Source organism: Salvia splendens, chromosome 5 (genome assembly GCF_004379255.2).
Source record: "Salvia splendens isolate huo1 chromosome 5, SspV2, whole genome shotgun sequence".
Classification (NCBI taxonomy): Eukaryota; Viridiplantae; Streptophyta; class Magnoliopsida; order Lamiales; family Lamiaceae; genus Salvia; species Salvia splendens.
This window is the reverse complement of record NC_056036.1, coordinates 2,541,245-2,566,051: the sequence shown is the minus strand read 5'-3', so window position 1 is coordinate 2,566,051 and position 24,807 is coordinate 2,541,245. Positions and strand designations below refer to the sequence as shown.

The 24,807-nt window shown below is 36.2% G+C and overlaps 2 protein-coding genes and 1 pseudogene across 4 annotated transcripts; all 3 read right to left on the bottom strand.

The window, feature by feature from the left end:
• Positions 1-51: 51 nt before the first annotated feature.
• On the bottom strand, positions 52-3,694 carry LOC121802710 (annotated as a pseudogene).
• Positions 3,695-5,320: 1,626 nt separating this feature from the next.
• LOC121802112 (type IV inositol polyphosphate 5-phosphatase 3-like) lies at positions 5,321-9,552 on the bottom strand. 3 transcript variants are annotated; one of them, XM_042201687.1, is made up of 12 exons: positions 9,402-9,552; positions 9,048-9,153; positions 8,882-8,959; positions 8,675-8,746; positions 8,177-8,249; positions 7,984-8,088; positions 6,936-7,779; positions 6,629-6,813; positions 6,346-6,454; positions 6,037-6,179; positions 5,706-5,940; positions 5,321-5,627 (listed from the first exon to the last, which is right to left on the bottom strand). In XM_042201687.1, exons 1-12 carry the CDS (start codon positions 9,441-9,443, stop codon positions 5,604-5,606), a joined length of 2,016 nt encoding a protein of 671 aa, XP_042057621.1. In that variant the 5' UTR covers positions 9,444-9,552; the 3' UTR covers positions 5,321-5,603. The 3 variants fall into 3 exon arrangements, with proteins under 3 accessions (XP_042057621.1, XP_042057622.1, XP_042057623.1); XM_042201688.1 differs by lacking the exon at positions 8,675-8,746; XM_042201689.1 differs by lacking the exons at positions 8,675-8,746; positions 8,882-8,959.
• A 5,253-nt stretch (positions 9,553-14,805) lies between these two features.
• LOC121802378 (butanoate--CoA ligase AAE1-like) lies at positions 14,806-17,369 on the bottom strand. The gene is made up of 2 exons (XM_042202043.1): positions 17,169-17,369; positions 14,806-16,382 (listed from the first exon to the last, which is right to left on the bottom strand). Exons 1-2 carry the CDS (start codon positions 17,367-17,369, stop codon positions 14,925-14,927), a joined length of 1,659 nt encoding a protein of 552 aa, XP_042057977.1. The 3' UTR covers positions 14,806-14,924.
• Between the last annotated feature and the right edge of the window lie 7,438 nt (positions 17,370-24,807).

Sequence of the window (24,807 nt, the reverse complement as noted above, 5' to 3'; positions counted from 1 at the left end):
AAGTAAATGTTTTTAATTCATCACGGTTGAATATAAGATACTATATGAAACTTCACTAGTAACATTTTTTTTGAGAAAATCCTTTATGATGGAGTATATAATTTAAAAGAACAATGGTGTGTTGAAATCAATGGAACTCATTTCAACATTAGAATCCTTTCCAAAACATGTGCACAAAAACATCAGAAAACTGGTCACAAAAACTCTCCCCCAACTGTATTTGCTATCGGCATCCAAAGCTTACAGAGTGAGTGATCAGCTACCGTGATTTTCTCAAAAGATTCGGGCTGGGAATAGTGTGCACTTTTCGCGTCTGGTCATCGAATTACACTAGATTAAAATCACTGTATATTGAACAGTTTCCTCAATCTGAGAAGTAATCTCTTTTCAGCAGACATAACGCCCTGCAATTCAGTGGAAAGGAGTGAGGATTAGTAGTGTTGATGGGTGCTTCATATATATAGGCAGCAGAGAGAGTGCGATAATATGAGATGAGATGAGATGAGATGAGATGTACAAACCAAGTAGTGTTTTCTTAGTGTATAAAGTGAGTTTCCTGAGATCTTGCTTACAAGCTCGTCCGCCACCCCAACATTTTCTGTCGCTCCCCGGCATTGCTACCAATTATCTGCAAAGAATCACCTTGCTTAATACATTCATTACAAGACCAGGAAAAAAATGACACTATTAATAACAAAGGTTTCTCTAAAAAGAAGACAAAAAGCTATCAAGTTCAATATACCATACCGTAATGATCACCTTTTCATCGCTCTCTGCATAATCAACATGCTGCTTATGATTATTTTCAATAGATGATATCCGACCAATTTCGACAAATTTTCTTGAGGGGACACATATAGGTGTTCCAATCTGTAAGATGGAAGAAAGCAGAAATATGAGTTTGCCAAAACCAAGCTCAAATATTGTTGACACACATTTTAAATTATACTATTACCCTTGCAATGCCTTGAACGACATCAACCCCCAAGACAATTGGATCTTGTGTGTGGAAAACACATTTCGGAATGATCTTGAGGATACAGGGTAAGAAGTTTCACCTTGACTCTGAGCTCCCTCGTGGGGTGGGGTGTTAGCAATGCTCTAATTGAGGTAACAATTGGTCCCTGCACCAAATAATCCAACTGAATGCTCGTCAGTAACTTATCCCAAAGAACCCAAAGAACCAAATGGAAATGAATCATAGAACCTGCATACCACAGACAACTATTTGATCTCCTTCATGAAGCGTGCCATTTACTAATACCACATCAATCGTGGTCCCATGTCCTTCAATCACTTTAACCTCCAAAAGAGTACACTGTGGCAAAGTTTGAGTTCAAATGATGAGAATTTTCATTGGAGTATCAGTATCTTTCTCGTTCTAAAGCAGCACCAGATGAGGGAACTCTGGTAACAAGCCTGCAGTTTATGGCTGTATGTAAGCCTTTCAATCATTTTCTTCGGAGCCCATTGGACCAGCAGTAACAGTAAATCTGGGATGCCCTCGCCACTGTTTTCCAATCACCAACAAGTCAGAAATTGCATAAACCAGATAGAACACAAATTAACAAAGCCCTTATTAGAAAAACCTTATGGCACTTGTTGGTACAATGTTATACGTATCCCCCATATCTTTGTTCTTATAATACAACTCAGTATTGAGACCCTGCTCCTTAAACTGAGTGATAATCTGCAACAGAAAATCCGCATTAGATACGACCAAAATTTGTGCTGAGACAGTGATCAGGCCTAATACATAAGGTAAGAGATAAATATGACCCGAGTTAGCCTCATGTTAAATTTGAGCATGACATCTTTTGATTGTTGCCTGATTGCCTTTCCTATTGGTGCATTATGGCAAGTCTTCCACCCATAAAGTCTGTCCACCTATAGAAAATACCAAATGAAAACAGTTGAACACCGTGGGTTTGAAGAACTCAACAACGCCAAGATACAAGGTGACTTACTTTGTTCAAGGCAATTACAAAGTCTGTATTTCCCTTTTTCAAAAGATTGAGTGACTCAATTGTCTGTGGTTCCAACCCATGTATAATATCAACAACCAAAACTGCAATATCACATAAGCTGGATCCTCTAAAACGTAAATTGTTGAAAGATTTGTGTCCAGGGGTATCGATCACTAACAAACCAGGATACTGAGCTTTGCATCGGCTTTCAGCTCCTTTGTTCTCTCACGTATATTCTAAGCAGGGAAATAGGTTGCTCCAATTTGCTGTGTAATCCCACCCGCCTCACCTTCTTGGATGCGTGTACCTCTGATACAATCAAGCAACTTTGTTTTTCCAGCATCAACATGACCCATAATACAACATATAGGAGACCGAAGATTTGGTCCATTTTGAACAGGCTGATCATCAGCAACTTCTTTTTTGTTCTTCTTGTCTTGAGTAGAAGAATTCTTTTTGTTGTTCTTTTCTGCCACAGAGTTCTTTTGAGCATCCACATTCTCCAATTTTGATGGCATCAGTGAAGTTACTTTCTCGTCCAACCAAATTGATTCGGGTTCTGAATCAACTTCTCCATCAGCAAATCCACTTTCTCCTGGCAATTTCAAGTCAACTTCATCCCAACTTTTGGCATCCCACTCTTCATCATCACCATCAGCTCCATTGTCTTCAACAACATCTTGTTGGATCACTTATGCATCTGTGATCTCCCCATTTTCTGAAATGGCTGCTCCATTAGATTGGTTTTGGGGCTTCGATTTTTTCTTCTGGTACAGAGGTCTCTTGGCAGGTGCACCAGTGGGTAGATCTAGTTTTGCATTAGCTAGTAATTGCTTCCTCATTGCCTCCATCCTTCTAGCCTCTTCTTTCTGCTTCCACGTAAGAAGCTTTCCTTCTTGTTTTTTTCTGGAGGAGCTTCTCCTTCTTCCTCTCCCTCTTTAATCGCCTTTTTCTCTTCAGCCAACCTTTCCAGTTCTTGTTTAAGCCTTTCCTCTTCTTCTTTTCTAAACATTTCTTCTTCACGTTTTTTCCTCTCTTCAGCCTCCTTTAGTTGAGCAAGTCTCTCCTGTATCTCCCTGACATGCTTTGGCACTCTCTTACTACGATTTGTCGTCTCGGTTATTGTTTCTTCTGGTTTTTCTTCTATTGCAGGAGCAGAAGATGCTCTCTCTTTCTCTTTGCCCTTCTTCTTTTTCTTCTTCTTAGTCGTTACAATCTCCACAGGCCCCTCCTCTTCAGCATCCTCTTGTTCGGCAGGTTGGTTCCGTAACTTCTCCTCTGGAGGGGCTGCAGCAGAAGGTCCAAGACCAAGCTCAGCCAGGATCTTGTCCAGGTCCTCTTCTTCCTCTTGCTGATTTCTCTTACCTTTCTTTTTCTTCTTTTTGTTTTTCGAAGCTAAATCTTCACTGTTTGGCTTTTTATCTCTAGAATCACCACCATGTTGATCCTGTTCAACAATATCAGGTGGTGTATCACCAACATCGTCCTGTTCCTCTTTGGAACTCTCATCTTCCTCTCCGTCAAGCAATTCAAACACACAAGAGAAATTACCGCCACTCTTTTTACTCTTTAGAAGGCTTCTTCTTCCCAGAAAAAGAAATTTCAGGCAAGCCTAATTCTTCTTCTTCATCATCTTTTTCTAGCAACCCAAAAACCTGAACCCCCAGCTTTCTTCCCCTTCTCTTTCGGATTAACGGTTTTCTCATATAACTCCATGTATCCATCATCATTAACAACCACTAACCACTTCTTCTTTGATTCACCACTCTCCTCACCACGACACTAATTTTCTTCCGCCCCATCAGATTACTTAAGTTGTACTTCCGATTAACAAAATCCCTGCAAAACCCCAATCAGTGATCACTTCCTCACTGCGAACTAAAATATTTGCTTTAAACCCTAAGCAGAGCCGTTTGAAACCAAATTCAACAACAAATTCCAAAAATACAGAGAAAAAATCAATTTCACAAACAATTATGAACAATCACGTGTACGTAGTACTAATTAGTTCGTATAAATAGCAGAAATTCAAGACAACTAGCTCACCTCCGCTCCAGAAGATATGATTGATGAAAATCTGTATTTCACCGTAGTTGAGTGAGTGAGAGAGAGATAGAGAGAGAGGTGTTTCTGTTTATGAGAGTTGGTCATGCACCATATGAGTTAGTAATAAATAGTAGTACTACTTATTATGATATTTTCAATATAGGAAATGGAGTATATGAAATTTAAGGAAATATATGAAATTTATTCTCGTGATATATAATCAAACATAATATATTATTGAATTAGGAGTATATATTTTAATTCATATACATGCTTGAAATTAATTCTGTAAAGTTAGGTTTTCTATGGTTTTGATAATTAGAATAAGTAAATGGAAAGTTGTTGGCTATTATATTAACTAGATTGGAAAGTTGCACGCCTATTATATGAATGTATTCCATATTTAATAGTAGAGTAGTATATATATTGCAAGCCTATTATATGAATGTATTCCATATTTAATTGTAGTAATATAATGCCACTTTCCATGATTAATGGATGTCTGTTTTGTGCAATTAGTTTTATTGAATTTGTGTTTAATTGATGTGGCATGTGAGTTTTTTTTTTATTACCATTTGTCAAGGACTTATTGGAGAGATACACCAAGTTATTGTGCCAACTTAGTATGAAAGGATCATGGAATTTTTACTCCTAAAGAGGGAGCATTTAGAGACTCATCTTTAATCATGAAATTTGGATTCCATTATTTGATTATAATTTGTTTTTAATAGACCATATCATTTAAGTCGTGACAGAACAATTCTCATTTCAATGCGTCTATTAAAATTAATAACATCTTAATTTATAAAAAAAATACCTAAAAATGCTGGCAACAAAACCTCCTCCTTCTATAAGAGTAGTATAATTATTAGTGCCCGCACGGGCTTAACTCAGTTGGTTCCTGAGTGGTAGATTGTCCCTAAGCAGATAGGATCGAATGCTGGCAGCCGCAGTGTGGGAGTTTCACCACTGTGGTGGCTCCTTGTGTGCTGGTTACCAGTGTAAGTTCCTCCCACCTAATGGGCCGCTGAGGTACCGTGTTTGAACCCCTCCATAGCGATGTCGGGCCGGGTTATGGGGGCGCCTGGGGTGAGCGAATCACCTTTTGTCCCTAAGTAGTATAATTATTAGTGCTATTTATCACCACTACAAATAAAAGTGGAGTCTCTTCTCGTATATAACATTTTTAGTAAAATGCTGGCACGAAACCTCCTTCCCTGAGTAAATAATTAGTACTACTGCTATCTATCACCACTACATAAAAAAAGTGGAGTCTCTTCACGTATATACCATTTTTAGTAATATGCTGGCAACAAAACCTTCACTCTTTTTTTACCATCATTTAGACAACTATAACACGTTATTTAGATATACAAATAGTAGATTTCTTAAAAATGAAAAACAATAAATAAAGAAAGAAGATATACATAGGCAATGATACTAGTACATTTTTTGCTACACAACATATGACAAGGGACTTGAGCCATAAATATACAGTGGCCATCTCCGCATCCTAACCTCCAAAAAATCGGAACAAGAAACGAACATCGCCCGTTCAAGGGATCACTTGCTGCCTCTTCGATCATGGCTTCAACGCTCCCAATACGACGCGTCCTGCATATATAACCCGACATGAATAATTGAATATACAAGATTATAGACCGAACTTTACTCGAGTAACCAACCACTCACCTCTTCTAGTATTGGCAGATGTAATCCAGTGTTAACTCCCACATCCATGACAATATCCTCTTCTTCAACTTCTGCGTTAGTGAAAGTGAGTGCTCTTTGCAACTTCTTCTGAGAAAATACTTCCACTTCCACCATGTACGAGGCAGTCACTGGGCGGTGGTCGGACAGTTTGATCTCGGATCTCCTGTAGTTCACCAGCCTCATTCCCGTCCCAAAGGAGAGGACGCGGTCACACCTGCACAGTTCACACTGTTATAGCTTCTGTAGATTTCATGAGATGATACATGCTTATAGAAAAACAGTTAGACAATAAAAAGAAAAAAAGGTGTACCAGGCAGGTGTTCTTCTAGCAGCTTTTGGGTCCTCACCGATGTAAGTATCGGAATTTAACTCGTATTTGTAAGTTGGAGCGAAGCTCAGAGAACCTTCCGACCATCCATCAAATGCTCGGCCTTTCTTGAGCTCTCTCGCTAGCTGCACACGAATAAGTCAGCTTACTTGTTGTATCAGCAGAACTCAATGTATGAACTTGAATCCTGTTCAATGTTGCTATAATATGTTTGCCTAACTTAGATGAGCAAAGAAAACCAAACGACGTTTCACGTGGTTTATTTCTAATGAAATTTCAATGTTTACTGACCTGATCCTGCTCAAGTAACTTGGACCAGTCCTTCTTGGATATTAGCTCTCTCGTTCGTTCATAAGGTAAGTTGATTCGATAGTTAAGGTCACCAAGCCAAATAATTCTCCTGCAACAACGTAACGACGGTTGTCTTCATGCTTGAAAGCACACACACAAACACAAACACAAACACAAGAAACTCCAAGCAATTCATGTTGTACTAGATAGCTGTATAAATTACCACACCGTGTAAACTAGTGAAGACGAGAATAAAACATGATGAGTCGGAGCATATGCTTACTCATGGTCATATATCCTATTAGGAAGTCCCATAGCAGAGCAAAAGTTGAAGCGGCTTCGTCTATGAATCTCATGCACATCAGCATTTCTCTTGACCGCATCTGCTTCTTTTTCTCCTGCTGTTAGATGAGTACAAACGAAACAGAAGACTGTCTGATGCACCGACATACTAACTGATACCGCTCCCTAAAAGATAGATGGAGAGTCAAAATAAGCTTCGTATCATAAGAATCCAAGCATAGCCTAAATGATAAGAAGTTTAATACAAAAAATTTATCAAACTCAAAAGTTTGGAAGAGAAATAGAACCTTGTTGCCAATATAGCCCATGACACCAACACCAACAGCAGACACGTTAACGTTTTGTATATATCTTCGCAAGCTCCTCCGCACCCATACTGTAATAAAAACTCCTACCATTTGCTTGCTCACTATTCTAACATAGGCGGGCCTCCTTTTCCGGCTTATTAGGGAGTCAAGGTCGATTTCCGCCAGTGCTTTCAATTCAGACTCCATTGACCTTTCATTTATCGTACTAGATTTGAAAGAGCTGTGTGTCCGGAAAGATTTGAGAGTCTTGAAGGATTTAGAAGAACCGAAGGAATTAGACTTCTCCAAAATATGCTGACCTAGAAGATGAAGTGGTGGCTCTGGCCAGCTTAAGCCTATCTTTTCTGTACCACTAAGTGTCTTGGATAATATCTTAGTGTACTGAGCATTAGACTCTTCAACATTTTCCTCAGAATCATTGACCTTTAAGCAGTGCAATCTGTCCAATCTTTTGGAGGAAGACGACTGCAGAGACTCCTTTTCCATTGCCCTGTCAAAGTGAACAGGGTCCTCGGGGAAAGAGGCATCATCACAATCAAAATCAGTTCCTCCATCATCAAAACCAGATGTATGCTCATTCACGGTGTAGATTGCCTCCTCAATATCACTGTCTGATTCAAGCGCAACTTCTTCATCTATAACTAAGGCATCCTCGGTTGGCTGAAATCTAGATGGAGAAGGAATATCACTATAGCTCTTGAACCTAGTCATTGGTGAAACTCGGTTGAGAGTTTCACGAATGATGTTTTTCCATTTTTGGACAGGACGGGTATCTTCAGCTCCAAATATGTTACCGGCATTCAATGGTATGATCTCCTGAAACCTGTAGACGTATGCAGAACTCAAACATCAAAATGATTTAAGTTGACACAAGTTTTCTTTAAAAAAAATTCGGTAACAATCTAAAATCACAATACTTGACTTGACAGCTACAAATAAGAGAAAGGATCTAATATACATCTGTTTACATATGCATAATAAGACTATAAACAACAAACATTCGATCGAGTAATGTTACTAAATTTACCCGATCACATAAATATCAGCAGGCTCAGCAATATCCAACCAACCATCAAGATCGAGGTCATCATCAGGAGTAAGTCCTCCAACATTCCAAGTGGCTGCACATATCCTTGTAAAACAAAGACAATATCATCAAAATGAAGATCTCATTAATCTCTAAGCCAACCTAGTGCTTAACTTTACCAAGAAAAATTTACCTGATTTCCTTGGGCTTAATGTACTGAGCTCTGAATGTCTCTGAATTTCGCCGTCTTAACCTTGGAAGAGCCTCTGAGTTTGGCAGCAGACACATACAAAGATACAAAATCATGAATTCAAATATTTGTTTTGGAAACATAATATCATAACACACTAAAAACTAGATCACACTATAGTAGCATAAACAGCTGAATCTTTGATGCCAGATATTTTGAAACAAGACACGTATACATACCCATTCACTGGGATGCCATAAAGCTTATTTTCCTATTATGCTTATATAAGTGCAATGTGATACACAAATATGCTGATAAATAGAAAAAGTAGTATGCTTATGCTTCAAGAAAATTACCCCAAATTTCATCCAAATACACATTTTATTCCAACATCAGAAGAGAGTCAGTTAATCAGCTTTTTCATTCTCGAATTTCATCAGACATCTTCCAAACATTAACTCGGAAATACATATTTTTTAGAATTTGAAAAAAATGCCATACCATTAGCATCAATCTTCTGTTCTTTAGCTATTTCATTCTTGAACCTGGACTCTTTGGGCCCATCACAACATTCTATGGAGAGAAGGGAAAAAATGAAAAATCCAAAAACAAAGATAAATATCCTTGACGAAAATTTCATCAAAACAGACATTGACTTTAAAAATTGACTTAAATTTCACTGAAATTCAGTATGAAAAGATTATACACCTTTAGTATTAGTATCAAACTTCACATTATCATGTTTTTCGTGCTTGAACCTGGATTCCTTTGGTCTCTCACAATATTCTGAAGAAAAAACATGAAAAAAAGTGGATAAAAAAGCACGAAGTGGACTGTAAATGAAAGCAGGATGATCCAAAATGACGAAAATGACCTTGATCAGAATCGGAGTCTGAGCTGAAGTCACTGTCAGCGGAGTAATCGGAGTTGCTGGTCGATCTATTGAGCCACTTGCGCAGTACCGTGCGCCGCCACGACACCTGAAAAAACCCCAAACACGTTTCATATCTGCAAAATCAACATCACCAAAAAAATCGAGTGATCTACACCGCGCCGCGCGGATTTCGCTATTTATCGTCCATTTCCACACACGCACCGCATGTGTGCGCGAAAATAACGTAGAATCTAGCTGCTCGGTGCAGTATCAAACGTAGACAAACAACGAGCAAAACGATGGAGAAAAAAACGGAAAATTGTTGAGGAAGAGAAAGGATAATGCGTTGGTTACCTGCTGCTGCTGGCGGTGGCTTCGCATTTTCTGTAGCTTCATACTAATTTGGAAATGGATTGAAAACGATGCAGAAGAAAAAATGGTGAGAGGATTGATGTCAACTGCCGCTGTATTTGTAGTCTTCTTCCAGAACTCTCCCTCCACTGTTTATATCAACCGTAATTGCATATACTCTTATTTTAATATTTCATTAATTTTAAATAAAAATCTACTACTAATATCTAACGACAATGTCTCATTTTAATAGTACATACCTATGTCGTTATTTAAAATAAAAATTCATTATCTATCTAACAAGCATTTCAACATAATTCAAATTTACAAGTGCTTACTACCTTTATCCTGACCACCGTCTTCACTAGCTTTATTTCGACTATTCAGATTTTTTTATAGAAAATGATTTCTCATTATCATTAAGAAGCTATAAGCATATCATGAAATTCAAGATCTCATAATCTCTTTGTAGCCATAGGCATTCCTAGCAACTGACCCACCGACAAGATATTTGTTTTATCTTCCCTTGGATTATGATTTTAAGGGGACCAGGGTTGACTTTCTTTATCGGGGAATTCAGATGGAATCGGGGTCGACCATGTCGGTAAGCCGAAAATTTTTACTCAAATTTTTTAAGAGGACATGGGTTGATCATCATCTTCAATTATTTACATTAAACTCAAACCTATTTTTAAATATATGTCAACCTAATAAATAATTTTATTTCAACCATTTATACTAAACTCAAATTTTACATCAAACCTATTTTTAAATATATGTCAACCTAATAAATAATTTTATTTCAACCATTTATACTAAACTCAAATTATACATCATTTTTTAGCATGTATCTGACAAAAAGATTTGTAGTGGCTCAATAGTTGGTGTTGTTTTGTAGAAAAACACAAAAATGGATTTAGATTTGCAATATAATTGAAGAAGTTTTTCACAGTAAAAATGAGATTTGGTATATGATGGTGATGGTCTAAACGAATTCAAGTGAAATTGGGATCGAACATCTAAAGGTTTGGAAAAAATTTTATTAAATTAATTTTAGAGTATGTGTTGACCCCATGGTGCTTAAGCTCCATCCCTAATCCCCTTTGAAATTAAAATTCACTTCCATATTTCATTTTTCATCAGATCCTTCATTGACTTAATCATTATAGGGATTAGTAATTTAATCGAATTGGTGGTTAGTTTATAAGCAACGTGGCGATATATTAAAGGTGAGAGGGATGAGTCATTATTAACAAACAATTGTAAATTATTGTTCATGTACATCGTATTATATTTAAATATGTGACTGCCATAAAATAAGGGTACCAACGGGGAACATAAACATATAAACTACCAATGCGTTAATTTGTTTAATTAAATGAGAGAAAGTTAACTATAATTTTGGATTCAAACTTCCAAAGATGAGTATTATTGGTTGTTTCTAATAATGATCAACGATTTATCAAATATATCATTCACAATGTATCATCCATTATTTGTCTTTTAGTTGGTTCTATTATTACTTTATTTTTTACTTCATCTTTTACTTACAAAACAACATTCACAAGTCACAACTTGAACTCATCCTCCATTTTCTTACACAACTCATGAATCTTAGCCTTTAATTTTTCATTCATTTTTCATACAATTCATTTTCTTACACAGCTCATGAACCAAAAGTGATAGTCTAGGTTCTAGGGGGATTAGGCTCTAATTGGAGGGAAGTGGTCTAAATTTAAGATTGGTGGCTATAATTTAATGAAATTGAGGAAAGTAGGCTAATGCCTAATGGGATTCAATTTAAGTTAGTTAATTAATCTTAACATGTCAAAGTAAAGAGAAAAGTTGGGCATCTTTTAGAATGTGTTAATTTAATGGCAATAGAGGTTTGTAGGATATAAACATACCTCAATAGTGCTATATTCAGTGGATCTAATTTACGCTGGGAGATCTATTTTTGGAACATTCTGTATATTTTTTTAATATATAATTCATTAAATAGTATACACATGGTAAACAATTCTACACACATGAAAGAGAGTCGAACCTTTTGTTTTGGTAATTACTAACAATTTTATCGAAATTGTTAGAAATTATCTTCGACTCTTATTGATCATCTGAAAGATTGAATCATCATATTGTTTGTATCTAAATTTGTTATATAAGAACTTGCAATCATAATACTGCTGTGTAACAATAAAATTTACTTGCGTAAAAAACTTTGCCCCTTTTCTTTTGGGCTGACTACTTCACTATGAGAAAATAGTTTTTTTTTTAGAAAATCCTTCTTTGAGTGGAACGTCTGAAAAATTTATATATATGAAAAAGATAAAAAAAAAAACGATGAATTTTTATTGCTGTTTAAAGAGTTAAGATTAGATAATTTTGTCGTAGACTTGTAGTGATATGCGGAAGACCGTGTTTGACAAAAGACAAACAAAAACATAATCATTTCTTCTAAAACATAATCATTTGTAATAAATGACAAACAAACATGGTGTATCATCTCCTTCAAAATTATTTAGCCAATCACCCTAAAAGCTTATAAACAATAAAAGTTTCAAATTATCCAAAAAAATCGTGAAGATTCGTCCCAGTTAGAGGGAAAATTATAAATTTTAGATTTATTCGCAATTATTTTATTGTGAAATTTTTTGGCCGTCCATTGTGTAGTTTATTGATGATGTTTTTCAACCAAACGACATCGTTTTCAAATTGGCTATCTTTGACACAAATCAAATATATTAAACAGTAGAAATGATTCAAAAGAATAAGAACATATATAGATCTTATCTTTTCTAAAAGTTAATATGTGATGTAGATGCAAATACAACGTCCGATCCCTGCACTTGTGGTAGGGTTCATTTGATTTTAACGTGGCATAAATATATCACTTCACTAATTAATTTCATACATGATATAATACACCTATATAGATGGAGTCACTTGTATGATATATCTGACTAATTTGTTTTTTATAAGAGTGTAGAACCACAATATTCTAATTATCTTATCACAAATTTTAATTGAGAATCAAGAAGAGCTATCAAGAAAGCTAAAAATATAACATAATGTAATTAGTAATCAGGTATATGTAGATATAGGTTGAATTCAATGCCATTTTCGTAATTTGATAAGAAAAAAAACACGTTGTTACTTCGTAGTAGGGGAGTGATTAATTGATAACTCATCATTTAATTGCCAACTGCAGCTAATTTAAGATCATAGAATTTTAGAAAACTTGTGGTCTACAATTTGCCACGTGTAATTTTTATTTTTATTAATTAAATTGAAAAAGATAAAAAAAACTACCAAATTAGGGTTTTTGATGAGAATATCAACACAATTGCTTTGAGAATGTTAACATATACTTATAATGTTAACATATGCTTATATTGACATTGTTCATGTATTATATTGACATATTTTATATATCATGTTGACATTTATTGCTGTACGAAAAAATTAGAAATTTTTGAAAAAAATTTCTAATTTTGACATCGAAACATATGCAAGTGAGATCTCGTTAGAATCCTTATGAAATTATCTTTAATTTGATATATGTTGTGCTAAAAAATAATTTAAATCAAGAAAGTTATATGCGTTTTAAAGTTATGAAATATTTCTCAAAAGTTAGTTACAACTAATTTGTTGTAAATTGATCTTAATATCCTTATTGACGTTTTTTATTGATCGTATTAACATTTCAGAGCTAATAATCTAAGTCCTTAATAACTACTATTATTTAATTGTAGTTATTAATTTTTTAATAATAATTAATTTTAATAATAATTTTTTAGCCAGCATGGGCGTAGCATAGTTGGCAACGGAAGGGCAGATCTTGCTGGAACAGTGGACGGAGGAAATTCGATGGCATGTGGAAACTTGGCAAATTGATAGTAATAAAAGCTAGTAGGCCACCCCAACTCATAAGTCGGCACTCTGCCTCCTTATTTTAATATAATATGGTAAAAATATATCTACATTTTCAGAAACAAAAATATTTATATCATAAAAAATTTATCCAACTAATCACTATTCAGTAAACATGGTGCTTTGTGCAATAAAAACTAAAGTTTGACCCGCAATTAAATGAAAAAAACAAAACAAAACAAAAACAAAATCACTCTTTATCAAGATTTGTCGAATAAATAATTAAATATCACAAAATTGGACGTCAACAGCATAATCCAATCTTTACGTGACACCAATGCATTTTTTCTAATTGCAAAATAGTTACGGGATTGGTGGGGTCGCTTTCTTAGAGCATTTTTAGAGTGGTTAGAATCTAATACAAAATTTAATGGAATATTGTAATGTGGTGTCACCCAATGTTCATGTCATATCATGTTTCAAAATTAATATAACCATGTGGAACGCTTAATTAATTCTGACCATTTAATTTTGTATTTTCGTTAAATGGAAGTAGTTATCCAATTATTATCAGAATGGAAATCGAAACATAAGTCGCTATTCATCAATTTCATCTCAACCGAAACATAAGTCGCTATTCATCAAAGTTTGAAAGGAATTCACTTCAGAACTGAACACGAAAAAAATGAAAAGATTAATGAAAGACAGAATCGATACAGATCAAAATTCAAAGGCAATAGAGTTGTGATGAATCCAATTGTCAAACTTCTAGAATATACAGTACAAAAGTGAAAATAAATGGGAGAAGAGCTAAATAATTTCATACATTAATACTAATATAGATATTTAGTGTATATTTAAAAAAAATGAGGTGTCACTATTTGTGGCTCAGCCACTGATAGCGATCTGTTTCTGTCGTATATTAAAAAAATATTGTCATCGTTTATCTTGTTGACCAATGATTTTAAGATAATTACAACTTTCGAATAGAAAACACAACACATTTCAAATAAAATCTGAAGTAAAACTTTATTACAAAATCCAAAAGAAAAGTAGTACAGTAAAAAATTTTGAAAATTAATTACTATAAGATATTTTTTACAATCTGCCAATCTCTGCAAATATAAAATAAGTTACAAAAAAACAGAAATTAGAAAATAATATTTCAGACAACAGCTGCTCTTCTGGGCAGAGATGCATGCATATCTGTTTTTGATTTCTTCTTGCTCTCCTCTGCATTAGGAAACAAAGAAGTCCTAACATTACAAACAACAGTATAGAAATTTCCAACTGTGTCGCGGGCAAAAAATCGACGACTTGAAGACTAGGCTTGCTGTCGAAGTAGCATCCAGCATAATCCTCCAAAACCCGACTCTCGCTGTGTGTGCTACTGGTCTCTGGATCAAGAACAAAATCTACAAGTGTTTGGAGTTGGAAGCTCGTAGGCGGCTCGAGGCAGGCTTGCCAGTGAACTTCGTCCAAGCCATTGCAAAGGAATTAAGCTGTTGCACCATATCCTCTTGAAAACACCCTATTTTTAAATGTGTAAATAAGCCATTAGGCATTCGTTATTCATTCTTGAAGAAGGAAAACAAAGTTTACAGACAATTAACAAAAGGGTTAAAATCCCAGACAACAATGATTGATAAATAACTACAGCTTGCTCTGTTTAGAGAGGCTGCCCATAGCTTTGGCCTTGGCCCTGAGCACAAACTTCTGCGTCTTCCCGGTCGAAGTCTTTGGCAATTCCTCGAACACCACTGTCCGTGGAGCCATGTAATGAGGCAGCCTCTCACGGCAGTAGCTGATGATCTCCTGCGCGGTAGCAGCATGACCCTCCTTGAGCTTCAAAAATGCGCAAGGCGTCTCTCCCCAGTGCTCATCCGGCCTCCCCACGACAGCAGCCTCAAGCACGGCCGGATGGCTGAAGATCACTGATTCCACCTCTATCGTGCTTATATTCTCCCCTCCGGAGATGATTATATCCTTCGACCGATCCTTCAGCTCGATGTATCCATCCGGATGAATCACCCCCAAGTCCCCAGTATGAAACCACCCCCCTTGAAACGCTTCTTCAGTCGCCTTAGCGTCGTTCAAGTAACCATTCATCACCGTGTTACCTCTAAACATGACTTCACCCACCGTGTTCCCATCCCGAGCCACACTCTGCATAGTAACAGGGTCCTTGATATCGAGCTCTTCCATCCCGAGATGCGGAACTCCCTGGCGCGCCTTGAGTTTCGCCCGAGCCTCAAGAGGTAGGGAATCCCACTCCGGCTGCCAAGTGCAGATAGTCCCCGGGCCATACGTTTCTGTGAGACCATATGCGTGGGTGATGTTAAATCCTTGCTCCTCCATCTCAAAGAGCACCCGAGGAGGCGGTGGTGCAGCACCTGTCATCACGGTCACCCTCCCGGGGAGAGGCCTCCTCTCACTAGGAAGCGCGTTGATGATCATGTTCAAGACAGTCGGAGCGCCTCCCATATGTGTGACACGATGTTTGGCTATGCTATCGAATATCCCCTTCGCCGTGACATTCCTTATGCATACGTTGGTGCCACCTTGGGCCGCCACAGCCCAAGTCAGGCACCATCCATTGCAATGGAACATAGGCACGGTCCATAAATACATGGGCATAGACTGCATCTCGTTAAGCAGAATCGCAGCCATGGAGTTGAGATACGCGCCTCTGTGGCTATAAACAACGCCTTTGGGGCTCGACGTTGTGCCAGAGGTGTAGTTGAGGGAGATAGGGTCACACTCATCATCCGGCCTTACTACTGCAAACTCGGCCTCTCCCTCCGCCAGTAAAAACTCGTATTCTGTGATTTCCGTCCCAAGCTTAGGCCGGGAAACTGAATCATGAGGGTCGGGAATCAAGATGAGAGAAGGCAACGGGGAGCCCTTCTCGGACAAGACCTTGAGAGCGCCATTGGCAATGTCGAGAAACTGGTAGTCGACGAATATGATCTTGGCTTGTGAATGCGAGAGCAACACGGCCACCATGGCGGAATCGTGGCGTATGTTGAGTGTGGAGAGGATTGCTCCAGCCATTGGAACAGCAAAATGTAGCTCATAAGTTTCTGGAATGTTTGGAGCCAAGGAAGCAACCTACCACACCATATACTATGTGTTATAATTAAAAATTCAATATAGCTTCAAGCAAAATAAAAGGCTAACAAAATCTCCAGAAATTAACACATAGTTGAAAATTCAATATAGCTTCAAGAAAAATAAAAGGCTAAGAAAATCTCCAGAAATTAACACATAGTTGAAAATTCAATATAGTTTCAAGCAAACTAAAAAGGCTAACAAAATCTCCAGAAATTAACACAGTTGAAAATTCAACAAAAAATAACCTTTGACTACACTAGCTTTAATGCAAAATTAGTAAAATAAGAGACAGAAAAAGTTGTTGAACTATTGAACTTTCGTCAAATTCCAGGTTTACATGTAAATTATCAAATCATGATTTGTTCTAGTTTTGCAACCAATCAAGATTCTGAAGTAGCACTAGCAGACGTGAGCCAAAACGACGTCGTTATAAGTCAAGGTTCAACACATAAATGTTTACCACTTGAAGCAAGATATAAGGCAACGGATATGTAACAAAATCTCCAAAAATTAGCTATAATTAATCATGGGGTATTTCCGGTTGAACTTTAGTCAAATTCTGATTTTTTACATGTAAATCACCGTAATTCTATTTTTACAACCAATCAAGATTCCGGCGCTGAAATGGCACGTCAACCAACACGTATCGACAAACAAGATAACTCATCCCGAAAGACTAACCACAATCAAAATCAAATAATAACAACCAGAGCTTAATAAAACTCATCTAAATTGGGAATCAAAATAAACAAAAATTGAATTGAAGTGGGGAATCAAACTCACAACATCGCCGCGGGATATTCCGCGGCGGCAAAGGGCGGAGGCGAGGCGGCGACACCTCTCGTGGGTCTGCTTCCAAGTGAAGTTGATATCTCCATGAACAATAGAAGTTCTGTCTCTGTAAACAATGGCTGATCTCTCCAAGAAACTAATGGGAGAAAGTGGAACATAATTTGCTGAACATTTCAGTGTAGCTTTGGCCATTGCTTCTCAAATTCATTTCTCAAATATTCTAATTTTGATATTTATGTCTTCGGATCACGTGCGAAAAATCAAGCTCACGTGACCCGCAGCTAAGTGACCCCACTAAGATTCCGACGCGTGGCTTTTGTCGTGATTAAAAATGGAAAGAATTACTCACAAATCGTCGTGATTGGGCAATTTTGGAGGTTTGTGTATGCTTACATCACTATCTTCGTCACTCCACATAAATTCCAACTCATTTTTTCAGTTTTTTTATTGTTAAACCATTTCGAGATTATTTTATTTTATTAAATTGGTAGTAATAGTTTACTTGTAAGTAATAGTACATGATCATTGAATAACTGTTTTTAATTGGGCTAAGCTCAAATTGCCCTAGTTGGTGATTAATTAATTACTAACGTACTTATAATATAACATTTTTACAATTATGTAAGTGATTGAATTGGTAAAAACTCAAATTACAAAAACTCTATGTTACTCCCTTCGTTGCAGCTAAGTTAAGTCAAAACTTTTGAACATGAAGATTAAGAAATTGTGTTGAAAAAGTAGGAGAAATGAATAGAGTAGGAAAGATAAAGAGAGATTAAAATAGGTGATTAATAAAGTGGTAAGTGATTGGATGTTTCATTTTTTTTTATCTAAAAATGAAATGACTCAACTTAGTTGGGACATCCCAAAAAGAATATGACTCAACTTAGTTGGAATGGAGGGAGTACTTATAAAAGTATTAGTATCATTGTTACAAAATGCTAACAGAATTTATATAAATTAAATCGAACTATTGCTAATTTAATAACTTATGGTTAATATACTACTCCCTCCGTTTCATCATAAGTGAAACATTTCTTTTTTGGCACGAGATTTTATATGTTGTTGTTTTATAAGTTTAGTGAAGAAAAAAGATAAAGTAAGAGTATGAAATAGAATGTGATATTTTTATTTTAAAAAATGTATCATTTAAGATAAGATATCCCAAGCGGAAAAATATGTCAAAGACGGAGGGAAATAGTTAATATCTTTTTATTTTAAAAAATGTATCATTTAAGATAAGATATCCCAAGCGGAAAAATATGTCAAAGACGGAGGGAAATAGTTAATATCATGAGTTTCTTAGAAACTTAATAAATGATCGCATACAAGATAAAACTGTGTTTATCAATATTCCAATCACATATCCAATAAAATGTTGACAAATGTCGAGATCTAACAACTTCTGGTGTAGATATTTTTATATAGTAGTACTGTATATATTTGATGAATGATGAGATTGTTATTAAAATTATTTTTGTTAACTTTTAATTAATCTAATAGTAATTTTTAAATTTGGCAAGTTAAACTATAGTATTTTATAATATTTTCACTTATCTCATACTCCCTCAAGTTAGGCGTATTCCTTATCTCTACCTCTCTCTTAATTTATCTCTTTTCATTTAACCACTAAATATCACTATCTAAAAATCTATACCTAAAAAAATGTTTCACATATAATAAGACGAGGGCGTATAAATTATTTTGCGCCAATTTATTGGGACGACTGTAGATTCTGAAGCATCATTGTATAAATCTAAGCGAAAAATGACAATGCAATTACCAGCAACTATGAATACTTAATGCATCTGAAATAAATCAATGTCAAGCCAGTTAAATGTGCCACATAATCGTTGTAAAATAAATCATATCATACAATTGCGAATGTTATAGTTACTCCCTCCGGCAATATAGTAAAGATTATTAGATGTTTTATATTTTACCATAATAGAATACAGCTCAACCAATTTAGCACGGAATGAGTATAATTTAATTTGTCAGAGTTAGAAAATTATATGATTAATCAAAAGCAACCAAATTTTGTAATTTAAATTACAGTTTTTTCTCTCTTTTTTTGCCTATTTATCTTTTATCTTCTGATATCTTTATTTTTTTTATTTGTAATAACTATTGCCTAGACCAGTACTCTACATGATTTTTTTCATAAGAAAAAAGAAACACAATTAATTGATGAAAAATGCTTTTATTACTTACTCCAACATTGTTTGAGTTTCGCCTTATTTATCAAAATTTTCGTTCATTAGTTCATGAAAAACACTTTTGTTAGCTCTAATATCGTAAAATTCGAGTTCGTGGGCTCTAATATTGTAAAATTGTGCACATGTAGTAGTAAAATTAAATTTAATGAATAGGAGTATATGTAATTAACACTACAAAAAAAGCGGCCGTTTGCGAGCACAATGATGCTAGCAAAACTATATTAAAGTGCTCGCAACAGTTAGTTTTGCTAGCAGATTTCGAGCACTAACTCTGTTAGCTATAGCGCTTGTAGCAAATTTGTTAGCAGTGTTGCTAGCAGAAGTGATAGACGAGGAGGATGGCTCCATTGAGGATGGATTTGATTATTCCACCGAGAAGATTCTTGATTCTTATGCTGGTTTTTGTGGAGTTGAAAAGGCTGAGAATGAGACGAAACCCAGTCAGGATCACTAATACGAGTATATCTACAGAATATCCTCATATCTCTATTATTCCATATATTATTGATTTCCATATCTTTCCTATTTCTTGATCACTAAGTTAGGTTATTATGGAGTATTATAAATATGAGTCTTTGTTATCTTTTGAAGAAATCATGAAAGAAATATAATCATCTTTATCGCCCCGTCTTTTATTTTTCTGCAATTTACTTTTCCGTCTTTGTTCATCGGTTGCTCGACGGAGACTCCTCCGCGAACGGACCTTCAATATCCGGCGAATTCTCGCCAATTATCATTGATACGGGTTTCTCCGTATCATCTGGTGCTTTCATTGTGATCTCATCCTCCGTATTTCCGCCATCATGTCATACACCTACACTGACTACGTCCATCACCAATTCGACAGACAGTTCTCCTTGCCACTGTCCATGCCGAGCCTCACATCGTGTTGGTACCCCCAGAGACAAGACGTGCAATTTGGATACCCTTATCCAGATCCGGTGTGCCCGATTCCAGCGCTATCCTTTAGCGCGCCAAGGCCCTCTTCGGTGTTCTATCCGTGCCCCGAACCTGACCCTCCTGATGGGAACCTGCTGTACACCCCTGCACAACCGCCTTATCAGCTCTTCCAGCCGCCGTTGTCTCCATATCAGCCGCCTTACAACGGTGTAGGCCTTATGGAGCCTCTCGGCATGACACGTGATCCGGTGACGCTGAATTTGGAATCGAACCTACAGTTGGCTGCCTTGGTTTCACAACTTGAGCACTTAACCGCAACTGTCAAGCAATTGGCGTCTCAGATGGATGCAAACAAACGCTGCCTGGATGATCCACACGCCGCAATGAGGACTAGCCATCTTCGCACAGCCGCCCCACTGGCCGCTACAACTGCTGTCTCGTCCATGAATCTGCCCCCGCCAGCTCCTCTGTGCAGCCCCGATATCAATGGAGATGAGGGTGAATTGTTAGACGATGACCCACTCCCACTAGCCGTGATCTCTCAGTCGGGCGACTCCAATACCATTCCAACATCGGTCCCTCATTTTGTACTTGTTGTTTTCCCCGGTTCTATAAAATTGGGGATTTCAGAGGGTGTGAAATGCGACTGCTTTAGTTCTTCTCTCGGCAAGAGTAGAGTTACAGAGAAATTTCACAATTTGGATGATATAGGTTTTAATGATGGCGTGAATCCAATTGATGGTGATGTTGCAAGAATGCATCATCGACCAACATCGCTTGACGGTGATAAACGGTGGATTCCTCTGCGCAAGGACACGTCATGTTTGAGCATTCTGGGACGCGTGGACGAGCTTCCCATTTTAACGATGAATTTTGGCAACCACAATAGTCATCCTTCGATGATTTTCGATGGAGGTGATGAAGGGAGATGCTCTACTGTTCGATGTGCATTTGATCCGGGAGGAGATACCTCGCCAAAGCTTCGGATTTTAACTCTCGTTGTGGCTTCATGGTTTCCACCTTGAGGACAAGGTGAATTTTAACCGTGGGGGAGTTAATACGAGTATATCTACAGAATATCATCATATCTCTATTATTCCATATATTATTGATTTCCATATCTTTCCTATTTCTTGATCACTGAGTTAGGTTATTATGGAGTATTATAAATATGAGTCTTTGTTATCTTTTGAATGAATCATGAAAGAAATATAATCATCTTTATCGTTCCGTCTTTTATTTTTCTACAATTTACTTTTCCGTCTTTGTTCATCGGTTGCTCGACGGAGACTCCTCCGCGAACGGACCTTCAATATCCGGCGAATTCTCGTCAATTATCATTGATACAGGTTTCTCTGTATCAATCACAAGCGCGGGGAGGAACAAGTTCAAGGGCAGTTTGAGTGCTCGATGCAACTAAATGCTTTTCCAATCAAGGTTCTTCAAGCTAAGGTTGATTTGGGTAGTTCCATGAGGTACAACGCGTCAATGGAATTATTGAGTGATTCATCACTTGTTAAGAATGTTGCAAATATGAATCATCGATTAACATCACTTGATGCCGATGCGCGGTTGATTCTTCCGCAAAATGACACTTTATGCTTGAGCATTCATGGACACATTCACAAGATTTTAGAACTGAATTATCATGTCCATAAGGGTCATCCCTTTGTGATTTTTGATAGAGATGATGCAGGGAGACGCTCAACTATTCGGTGTATGTTTGACCCAGGAGGATTCCTCGACGCGCATCGTTGCTTCATGGTTCCCACCTTGAGGACAAGGTGGATTTTAACCGTGGGGGAGTTGATGCGAGCATATCTTCAATAATATCCCCATATCTTTATTAATTAGTTAGTTATTGATTTACCATATATTTTCGTATTTATTAGGATTATTTTCTTGTTCCTTAAGTTAAGGTATCCACTATTATAAATAGTGGACATTGTTATTCATTTCATTCAATCAAGAAATATCATAATTTTCCTTTTTTTATAGTCTTCTTTATTTTCTCGCAACCCTAGTTTTGGAGCTGATCCCGGGGAAAGCTCGTGACGTCCACCTTTATCCTTCAGTCGTCGATCTCTCGTCGACGTTGAAATCTTGTTAAGGGAGAACACCCTTAACAATGCATGTGGCAGTAAAAGAGAATAAAAGCAATAAATGAAAATGCTTGGTAAACAATAGTAGTAAGTGATTTATCTCTATCAAAAATAGCTACTGGAATATAACTTTGGGTAAAAAATAATATTATGGCATACAAACATTATGTCTGGAAACCTTTATAGTTGTTGGGATTAATACTATAATTGTCACACCTCAACCCCTCTGACGTATGCACTTACTATAAATAAATCCCTTATCATAAAAGCAATCAATACACGTGTCTAATTCATAGAACACACATATTATATAATTTTAAAATTATATATTTATCAAGTACATATTTCAAAATATTTTACACAGTAGTGGAACCCTCTCACCACTCTATATACTATACATTTATCTACATGCAAAATGATGAGGAGGAGAAGGTTGCTAATATGCGTCAGCCGCCGAACCTGATAACACGTGGAGTTCCTATGACGCACGTTAGTCAAAACCTTACTGCTATCTTATTCCTGAAAAATTTAGTGGTTTATATGAGCCACAACTCAGTATATATAAATTTCCACCTTTAATCTCACATGATACAAACATCAAGCATATTCTTTGTCAATACATATAATCAGAAATAATATATAACATAAGTTAAACACAAACCATTTCATATTCATAAGCATATGCCACTCTATTCAGTTTATTATTCTGTAACAGTCAAGCCTGGAATCTGCCCGGGATTTCCAATATGATTGACCCGTAGGTCCCATTATGATTTGACCCGAAGGTCCCACTGTGATTTGACCCGAAGGTCCCAATATGTTTGACCCAAAGGTCCCAATATGATTGACCCGAAGGTCCCACTGTGATTTGACCCGAAGGTCCCAATATGATTGACCCGAAGGTCCCACTGTGATTTCAGATCCAGGGCAAAACCGTCACAGACCCTCTTTAATCCAATGATTCACATAATTGGTATCATAAACATATCATTTGCACCAATAACATATCCATATCATATTCCATCAAATTATATCAAATAATACATAATCATATTGGATCACATCATATAATCAAATCATTCATTTTGTTTAACACCTAACAAGGAAGCAAATAAAACATGTAAAATTAAAAGTGTGATTTATACACACCTGATTATTGTAGATATTCTAATTGGGCCTTTGATTCTACTTAGGACTGTGTATCATCTTCTTCGCCAAATTGGCTTGATTTAGTATGCTAAACTGCCTTTTCAAAACATTATCTGAACATTGTTTCTTCAATTCTGTAATTAGGAGCTGAGGCTTTTAGTCTACCACTTTCTCGTAGACTTCCTCTAAAAAAATCCCTTCCTAACTCTAGTCATATATATCCATAATTTTGAGTCGGCTACCACAATATTAATTTTAAAACTTTCTCCCCTAAATGATATCAAATAATATAGTAATATATATTAGTGATTACGTACCCAAAAATAATTTGCATGAGATTAGTGGTATGGCTAAATGGTCAACACGTGTACATAATTACACTATGCATTACTTTTATTTTAATTATATTTTTATCCTTTTTTTTAATTGTTTTCTAAATGTTGTATCAACTTGTAAATAAACCCAAAAATATTACAATTTACTACAAATTGCTACATCCAAAGTTATACAAAAATCAAAATATATGGGAGATGCATCTGTCGAGTTTCCATTTACGTGTTCCCATTAGATTTTCATAAAATTACTAAACTATAAACACTCGCATATATGTCCTCCGTAGCACATACTCTGAAATATTCATTTTTTTCATATGTTAAAGGCAAATGCAAATTATGACCAACATGTCTATATAATATGTGTATATGGAGACTATCTAAAAAGATCATATTTTCACTCTGATACCACCTAAACTGTCATCTTAACAAAAAAAAATATATCATCTATGACACACTTAGTATCCCTATACTAAAAATTACAATTTAATATGAAATGACAATATAATATGATAATATGCAAAATAATGCATGTTTCGGGTTAGGGATGTCACAACTATTTTATGGAAAAAAATAAGAGTATTACGGTATAAAGATATTAAGTCAAAAATCCATTTCATTTCATGACCAAGGCAATTCAAATCGAATCGTGAGGTTGAATTTTCCCTCGTAGATGACAAATATAAATAGATTGGTAAAATTTGATATCTAACACTTGGAGAAATCTGTTTATTGTTTGAGAATTGAGGGCCGATAACTCTATACAATGAAGTGTTCAGCAAATTATGTTCCACTTAGTTTCTTGGAGAGATCAGCCATTGTTTACAAAGACAGGATTTCTCTTGTTTATGGAGATATCAACTTCACTTGGAAGCAGACACACGAGAGGTTTCGTACGGGAGACTGGGGCGTTATGTATCCCGATGGG

Bases quoted from the DNA above. Each gene is read 5' to 3' on its own strand.
- LOC121802378 (XM_042202043.1), bottom strand. From the start codon at position 17,369: ATGGCCAAAGCTACACTGAAATGTTCAGCAAATTATGTTCCACTTTCT. The intron at 16,383-17,168 runs GTGAGTTTGATT...ATGGTGTGGTAG, and splicing joins GAATATCCCGCGGCGATGTT to GTTGCTTCCTTGGCTCCAAA.
- LOC121802112 (XM_042201687.1), bottom strand. From the start codon at position 9,443: ATGAAGCTACAGAAAATGCGAAGCCACCGCCAGCAGCAGCAG. The intron at 8,960-9,047 runs GTCATTTTCGTC...TTTTTTCTTCAG, and splicing joins AGACTCCGATTCTGATCAAG to AATATTGTGAGAGACCAAAG. The intron at 6,180-6,345 runs GTCAGTAAACAT...ATTCGTGTGCAG, and splicing joins AGTTACTTGAGCAGGATCAG to CTAGCGAGAGAGCTCAAGAA.